The sequence below is a fragment of the Olea europaea genome, unplaced genomic scaffold, assembly GCF_002742605.1.
Source record: "Olea europaea var. sylvestris unplaced genomic scaffold, O_europaea_v1 scaffold224, whole genome shotgun sequence".
NCBI lineage: Eukaryota > Viridiplantae > Streptophyta > Magnoliopsida > Lamiales > Oleaceae > Olea > Olea europaea.
Window position 1 is genome coordinate 468,328 of NW_019240442.1, and position 8,687 is coordinate 477,014.

Genomic DNA, 8,687 nt, shown 5'->3' on the forward strand with positions numbered 1-8,687 from the left:
TGGTTAAAATAATTTATTTTTAACTTAATAAGAAAAAGGAAATCTATGCAATAATGTTCGAAATCTGTAATTGAAAATGCATGTCATTCTTGAATTCGTCAAGTACTAATCCATAAAAAGTTCAAGGCTATTTCTAATTCTCAAAAGTAATTTAAATAGGGAATACATGTGTATGAGTTTAAAGATGGTTCAGTACCATTTCATTTCCAGAATGAATGAAAATGAGTCATTTTTTTAAGCATATCTGTGTGCTTGCAAGCTTATACATCATTTACTAGATCAAACACTGCAAAATGTATTCGTACAAGTTCATATTTTAGGATCCCTTAGAAAATATGGTTCATATTTTATGACATTGGGTTATGAAGCAAAAGTACCGGGGAAAATGGGTACCACACTTTCCAAAAGGAATTGTAGAGTGGTAATACCGTAAGGTAGGTATTGTCAATCGTGTGATTGCTATTGTGACGCGGGATTTTTTTGCTTTGCTATTGATCCTTCTGTATCAGCATGGATGCCATTATTTATCGTCAATATGCTAATCTTTTACTGTCTAGAATTAAAGTATGGCTTTCTGGTCTTTTGTTTGTATTACATATGCCAGTTATTGCTGATCATTTTATTATTTGAATTACCTTAACCGAGTTTCTCATATTTCCTTTTTATATATTTTTGATGGTTTTATCTTGAATAGAAGAAATAAATGAGTTTAGGTGGAAGTGGCTAAGTAGATTTTATATGGGATAAAAAATGATAGGAGTAATTTAATTGATCAAGAGAGTTGAAGGAGGATGAAAATAATTTGCTTATTTGCTTTTCTGATGATTAATATAGTAGATATCCCTCTTAAAAAGTCATCTAGTCTACTGAAAATAACTGAAATTACTCCAAGTAACAAAATAAATATATTACATTCACTAGTCGAATTGAAAATACAAGATGCGGAAGAAAGAAATTACATTAACTTCAAGACGACTACATTAACAACAAAAGGCGAACGACGGGAAGGAAACACAGAGACACGGCACGGCCAGTCTATCACATCAAAGCCAGTTAAGAGGAAGAGGAATTTCTTGGAACGAACTTGCGCATCCAAACATGTTTCCCATAGATAGAAAACTTGACCTTCTCCGTACCATCGAGAATTTCATCGATGAACGAGGCTTTGCGGAAAACGACTCGCGCATAGAGTGGTTGCTCATAAGGGCCCACCTCCTGCATGCGGAAGGACTCTATGCAATTCCCAAACACCGTAGTGAAGAAGTGCCGAACTTCTGTTTCAGCCACAGGGTAACCCCTTGAAAGTGTTACAAACATTGTTCTGTCCTCGGGTGGTACCTGATTTATGAATCGATTATTTCCCCTGAATGCATTCTCATGCTAGAGAAGTTACGGATCATGGACTCGTCGAAATGAGGTGACACTCTCATTTGGTTCGATTCCAATCTTTGTCTACCACTGAATGGCATCTCATTAGGATTTGATAAAGAACGTCGAGAAGCATTAGACAAAGTCATCATCTGGTTTGATGGAATCAGAAAAGGATTTGATAAAGATCTTCGAGCAGCATTTTCTTGAATCATCATCCGATTTCTCAATGAACTTTCTTCAGTATTAGCATTGGCTGGAATCCTCATCTGATTATGTCCGGAACTTCCCCCACCATTGTGTGCTCCAATGGGATTTGGTAAAGAACGTCGAGAAACATTGGATGGAACCATCATGTGGTTTGAATCATTTGATAGTGAACTTTGTCCACCATTAAACGGCATCAAAGTAGGATTAGAGGAAGAACTCTGAGCAGCGCTTAATGGATTCAATATCAGGCTTCTTGAAGAACTTTCTCCAGAATTACCATTAATCGCTTTTCCAATGATGTCTCTCATTGCGTGGATGCAGTCTTCATCGATAATCCTGCTAACTTCACACAAAGCAGTCACACGATTCTCATTGAAAAATCGAAGGGATACTCTTTGTCGATAATGCTACGAGTCATAGGAATATCGGTGGCTTCAGCTGAATATATGAAGCTTGAATCCTTTATACACTTGAGGCACGTAATAGCCTCTTCAGCAGTTTGATTGATGAACAACGGAGCAGATGCCAAGATCTTCCTTGTGACTTTGCCAAAACCCACCTGCTCTAACCAAAGCCATAAGGCAATAATCTGCAACGATTCCACAGGATCACGCCAAAGTTCAGTCGCAAGGATAGCATAAAGAGCCCTGTCAATTGAATGGTAAGCATGAAGTGCCTCCAGTCCGACTATAATTGGTTTAGCATCCGTCTACTTGCCAATGGTGCATTCGAGGGCAGTGTGTCTCTCCTTGTCAAGCAAACTGTGTACTCAAAAGTGAGATTGTCTCATTTGTCCATATCTGCAGCATATAAAGTATTATATAAAAATTTACTATAAAATTTTTTTAACATTGATTACGTGATGACATTTACCTGCACTGCTAATGACAATCCATAAGTATCGTACTATGTACGGACCACTTGGGTTTCAAGTATGATCTGATAAAGATGTGTACGGTATCTTCGAAACATCTCCGCCTCCATGGATAGTTATTGAAGGTATTGATATCATCAACGCTCTCCTGATGGAATAGGTTGATCGCAATCTTTTTATGATGATATCGTACCACGTTCTTAAGGATGTAGATCGAACATAGCTTCAATCTGTCTAACATCTGGTCACACTCCCTGATTGTGCCAATCAGTTACGGTAGAAGCACCGTCCCTTGTCCCTAGAAGTATGTGTCGTGTAGCCTATTATTTCTTGAGTATCATCATGAGCTGCTTCATTGCCTATAACATCTGGTCACACTCCCTGATTGTGTCCATCAGTTACGGTAGAAGCACTGTCCCTTGTTCCTAGAAATCTGTGTCGTGCAGCCTATTATTTTTTTGAGTATCGTCACGAGTTGCTTCATTGCCTATAATCTTTAGTCCTATCATCGGGACAAACTCGAACAAGGAGAAGGTAGTGGCTTTGCCTCCGAGGTCAAAGTGAAAGCTACCACCGTCGACTGCCCTGTGCAATAGATACAATAGTGTATTGATGATCTGCCCGGAGTACTGTACCTTCCTTAACTGATATAGGGGTCAGAGGAAGGACTAACGTAAAATATCTACGTGCTGGTAATCCAACAGCTCCAGTACCATAGTGAAACTGTCAAAGCTATTGTTTCAAGTAGTTTTCTCCCCATCCGTCTCAACTCCTCATCCAGATAGTATTCCATCTTGCAAAAATTCAAATGGTAGATCATTGAACAAGAAATAACAGAATAAAACATAATCTTAAAAAATTAAGCGAATCGAATTGCAACTACTATACACAAGACGTAAATTCATTTTACATCGATTCTATTAATAAAATAGCGTTCTCCGAAAAAACCTCCAACAAGCCCTAAAGTCTCTTGCTGCCTCTGCCAAGAAAACGTTTAAGACATTGATCATGAACAGTGATGGGATTGGCCATTAACTGGCTAAATGAATTGCAGACAGAATTTTTTTAAAAAAAGTTATTATAAAATTTTTTAATTAAAATTGAAAGGAAAAAAAGAAACAAAAGGGTTGACTCTTTGATCCAAATGAGGACTGGGCCGAATAGTCCATTTAAAAAAATGGAAAAAATGAAAGGAAAAAAACAAAAAGGAAAAGAGAAAAGGGGAAAAAGGAAAAAAAGAAAAATGGGAAAGAAGGAAAAGACAAAAGACAAAAAGAAACAAAAAAAAGAAAAGAAAAGGGCTCTGAAATGGCTCTCTAAATTTGAAAAGCCAAATTCACTTTTTATAATTAAATGCATTCAAAATATTTTAATTTAATGAAAGAAAATAATATAATAATTCGGAAGGAAGTCAATGAAAGTAAAAGATAGGAAAAACAATAAATATTTTTTAAGAGTTGTAAAATTAAATGTTAAATATAAAGAGCTTATTAATGTATTTAAAAATTTCTACTATCTAAAATTTTTAAGTATTTTCTAAATTGTAGAATATGCTCTTTAAAAATAATGAGATGTCAATAAAATAATTTTGATACTCATACATTTAATTGACTTTATGATCATGTGCATTAATTGATAAGGCTAATTAAATGATGGGGAAAATAGCATTAAGGTCATTTTCCATATCATCACCCATCCTCTCCTATAAATTGGTCAACTTGGAGTGTCATTTAATCATCGAAGTAAACAATGGAGAGAAAGTTCTTCATAACCATCACGTTGATCTTTCTCCTTTTCATTTCCCGTAAGCTCTCTCTCTTTGTATCACGATCCCAATTTCAACTTTTTTATTTTGTATTTTATCTTGAATCGAAAATGACTCTGCATATTTAAGAAAAAGAGACGTGTGACTAAACTCACGAGTTATTACGTGCGCTCGAGTCCAGTCAAATGTACGAAGCACGTATCTATATCTTGTCTGGCTGTGATTTTAAGCTGAATTTGGACTGTTGCTGATCAAAAATTGCACCGTTGGACAATTTTTTAATGAAAATATTCTGACATCTTTGCAGTACAACAACAGGCCATTTACTCTCATTTTTCCAATATTAACCCAGTCATTACACACTCTCAACTGCCAAGATTCTCTCTCCCTTTTCCTTGCACCGGCACCTCACATTTCGGATATTTCTCTCCCTACAAACACCCGACGATGAACTTCCAGATCTAGTCGTAAATATTTTTTTCCTTCAATTAGCGCTTTGGCAGCACAAAGAAGGAATTTTTTCCCCGTCAAATCCTATTGTCTAAGAGTTTTTTTCCCCGTCAAATACGGACTCGTGTTAGGCAGTAGACGACGACGAACCTGCTTGCCGGAATACAGCTTGTGAGCTCACAACATGGACCCATATGTCCCCTCAGTAAGTATTTTCAGTTCCAAATTTTTTGTTGCACCTACAGAACACACAATTTTGAACTGAACCCAACTTATTTAACGAACTCGTCTTCGCCGTTTCTTGTCGCAGACGGGTGGAAACATAAATTCGTCCACCTCCAACCCTTTTCCCAGCATGACCCAACCAGTACCTCCAACGCGCAAGCACGCCCAATGGAATCCACATGAGAACCGGATTTTCATTGCGGCGTGCGAGACGGTGATAGCCGACGGTCACCATAACGGAAAGTGCTTCACGAAACACGGATGGGACCAACTCATCCGTTTGTTCAATTCGAACTCCGGTCACTGTTGGACAAAGCAGCAGCTGAAGAATCATTGGGATGGTCTTCGAACGAAACACAAACGTCTGATGGAGCTTATTCACAGTACTGGAGTGGAGTACATCTCCAAAACGGGATATATTACTGCTTCCGACGACTGGTGGGAGAGAAAGATGAAGGTACACTGCTTAATATGGTCATTTTTTGCATTTTACAAATTGAATTGCTTTCAAACTGGGAAACTCGTGCAATGTCCTGCTATTGATTTTCTATTCACTATATACCCTCCCCAGTCAGCATCTTCATAGTTCTCAGGATCCTGATATTCATTCTTTTTCCATAGACTTGCCACGGGATTTTCTTAAATTTTTAGGTTCAATGATTGGAATTTAATCATGAAAATAGTGCGAAAAAAGTAAAACTGTTAGATCTTGAAGAAGGAGACATGCTATGCTGTCCTTATGCGTGTTTGGCCCTCGTAAATATTGTCGTCTGTGTTCAATATATATCAGTAACCCAGATCCAAGACTTTGGAGTAATTAGGTGAGTTTCACTAGAAATGTTGTGTAATTAGGCTGTGTTTATAGTCAGAAATCCTAAATATATTGGCCCCATACGGGGTAAATAACACATTCAAGAGGGAAAAAAAGAGAATCGATCGCCTCATAAGGTCAGGAAAATAGCCAGTTTTATTCTTAAGATTCCGGCTGTATACACATGGGATGACGTTTCTTTATTATAAATCACCAACTTCTTGGAAAATCTGTCTAGAAGCTTAAATGACCATCTCATCTAAAAACATGAAAAACTATTGATTTGTCTCCTCAGACTTGTAATTTCAATTTCAAGTGACTATTGAATGGCTTTGAGGCTTGGGGCTCTGTTTCTTCCAACACTCAAGGTGACTTACTGACTATTACTTTCGATATGCACAACACAGTTTATTTTTCAAATTTTGACTACACAAGTTCCTATGCTATGTTGAAACCATTGCTGTTTTGAAGCATTCTGATGTTCAACTTCTTCTGCATGTGTAACAGGAAAATAAGGACTACAAAGAATTCAAAGGCAAAGACTGCAGGGAGGTGTACAGCCTCAAGGTGCTATTCGGGGATGCATATGACAACGATAAGTATGCAGTCACACCCTCAACAATGTGCAGGACAGGCTTCTCCATGTTCGAAGATAGTGGACTCGAGGACCTACGCGACAGTCAACCGCTTGACGAGGAAGGCACCGGGTCAAGTGATGAGAGCGAGAATACAGAATTGGCTGGATCCAGTGCGGACATGTCAAGGCCGCAAAGTGGGGATAAACGTAGGTCTTGCGGCAATAACAAAAAAGGTAAGAGAGCAAAAATGTCCGCCTCGGATATATCGGACGCTGTTAACCGTGCTTCCACTGCCAGTGAAAAGGTAGCAGCTACAATCAACGATTTGCTGGGTCCTAATGTTCCAGACGCGCAGACACTCATGAACGAGATGTTGTCGACTGGCCGATTGCACAAGAAAACTGATATGTACTTCTGGACGTTGAGCTTCCTGTCACTGAGGCGTAATAGGGAGATACTTGCAATGCAGGAAGACGCGAACGATAAACTGGACTGGTTCGAGTGCAGCTGGCTGGAGCACAGAAAGGCTCATCCGAAGTGAAATCTGCGGCACGAAAAATTTTCCCCTTACATCAGTTTTATGTAGACATTTTTAATTGTGTGTTGTTTTTTCATTTTCATTTCGGCATGTCTATGTGAACAAAAATGGGACTTTACTACTAAGTGATCTCACGAATCCACAACTGCAATGAAATATTTCATGTCACTTTCAAAAGATTATGTAACTGTTGCCATTGCATGCCAATTACTATACGTGCTTGAACATTAACTCATTCCAAGGGTCCTATTCAAACAATGACGCACAGTTAGTACACGGACACATGTTTATGCTAGACGCCATGCAATGTAATCCCGAACAGTGTTATGCAGAATTCAGGATGTATCCTGCCATGCTGCGTACATTCACTCATATACTCTGTGACGAATATAGACTGCATAGTGGCCAGCAAGTTGATATGTATGAACAAGTTGGAATGTTTTTATGCATATTAGCCCATGGAAAGGGCTACAGACAGGTTCGAACTTTGTTCAATCATTATTTGCAAACTATTGGGCACTATTTCAAAATTGTGCTTGATGCCGCATGCGAATTTGCTATACGCCTCATCAGACCTGATCCAAACTATAATCACGGTGCGGAGCATCACGTACCAAATTTGAACCAGCATCCGCTATTCGAGAATTGCATAGGTGCAATTGACGGAACGCACGTGCAAGCTATCTTGCCGCGGGACGAACGAGTAAATTTCATCGGACGCAAGGGCATTCCAACACAAAATGTTCTGGCAGCATGTGATTTTAATTTATGTTTCACATTTGTGCATGCAGGGTGGACAGGAACAACGCATGATTCACGCATGTTGGCTCGGTCTATACATAGTCCTGAAATTGATTTTCCCCATCCTGCCCCAGGAAAATTTTTATCTTGTCGACTCAGGATTCGCCCATAGACCTGGGTACATGGCTCCATACAAGGGTTCTGATATACTGTATCATTTTCAGCAGTTCTACGACGGTGAGACGGGTCGTAGACGAAACTTTCGCAACGCACGTGAGAGATTTAATTTCAGGCATTCGTCATGCAGAAACGTTATCGAGCGTGCCTTTGGTGTGTGGAAAGTTCGGTGGAAAATACTTGATCGTATGCCCAGTTATAATTTCAAAATGCAAACTGCTGTTGTCCTAGCCACGATGGGTATACACAACTTCCTTCGACGGGCAGGAGTTGTCGACGAAGCGTTCACAAGGGCGGAGATAGATCCGGACGCGGCAGAGGTAGAACTTCAAGATGAGCAGGAGCAAACCGCTGCTGAATTGAATGCTCTAGAAACGCAACGAAATGAATGGAATCGTTTCTGCGACTTTTTGGCTCAAAGTCAGTGAACGTGTATTTATATGTGGTTGAAAAGTAGTTTTGAAAAATAAAATGGTTAAAAAAGTGGTTTGGAAAAATGTGAAAAATAAATTTATGGTGAATTTTGCTCGAATTATGGTGCATTTTGGTATTTAACTTGCTCGAAATATGGTGAATTTTGCATCCACCGTTTGAATTGGCAAAGTACAAAATTATTTATTAGACAATGCATTTTGAAACCACGTTCAAGCATGGCAAGTTACGATAATACAATGACATTAAAGTTAAACAAATTAATGAACAAACGTGTTAAATCGTACACAAATTTTGACAAATTTTTGTGCAATATCTTAAGGATACGATTTAAATCGTGTAAAAAAAAAATTGTGCAATACCCTTAAGAAAAAAGGAAAAAATTGATCTCATGCTTAAAAAAATAATAATAATAAAAAATCAAAAAAAAAAATGAAAAAAAATAATAAAGACAACTTGTGTCTCCGTGACAAATATTGTCATGGAGACACAAGTCTCCGTGACACGGAGGCAATTGC

The 8,687-nt window shown here is 38.5% G+C and overlaps 2 protein-coding genes across 2 annotated transcripts; both read left to right on the plus strand.

Annotated features, from left to right (window-relative positions):
• Window positions 1-4,812: 4,812 nt before the first annotated feature.
• Window positions 4,813-6,822, plus strand: LOC111380993 (L10-interacting MYB domain-containing protein-like). Its single transcript, XM_023004676.1, has 2 exons — window positions 4,813-5,349; window positions 6,211-6,822. Exons 1-2 carry the CDS (start codon window positions 5,023-5,025, stop codon window positions 6,820-6,822), a joined length of 939 nt encoding a protein of 312 aa, XP_022860444.1. The 5' UTR covers window positions 4,813-5,022.
• Window positions 6,823-7,102: 280 nt separating this feature from the next.
• Window positions 7,103-8,165, plus strand: LOC111380994. The gene is made up of 2 exons (XM_023004677.1): window positions 7,103-7,522; window positions 7,611-8,165. The coding sequence occupies exons 1-2, from the start codon at window positions 7,103-7,105 to the stop codon at window positions 8,163-8,165; spliced, it is 975 nt and encodes a 324-aa protein (XP_022860445.1).
• Window positions 8,166-8,687: the final 522 nt, after the last annotated feature.

What these genes read in the sequence shown, in the direction of transcription:
- LOC111380993 (XM_023004676.1), top strand. Translation starts at nt 5,023, where the DNA reads ATGACCCAACCAGTACCTCCAACGCGCAAGCACGCCCAATGGAATCCA. An exon ending in GGTGGGAGAGAAAGATGAAG is followed by an intron (nt 5,350 to 6,210) that starts GTACACTGCTTA and finishes CATGTGTAACAG; the next exon opens with GAAAATAAGGACTACAAAGA.
- LOC111380994 (XM_023004677.1), top strand. Translation starts at nt 7,103, where the DNA reads ATGTTTATGCTAGACGCCATGCAATGTAATCCCGAACAGTGTTATGCA. An exon ending in TCTTGCCGCGGGACGAACGA is followed by an intron (nt 7,523 to 7,610) that starts GTAAATTTCATC and finishes TTGTGCATGCAG; the next exon opens with GGTGGACAGGAACAACGCAT.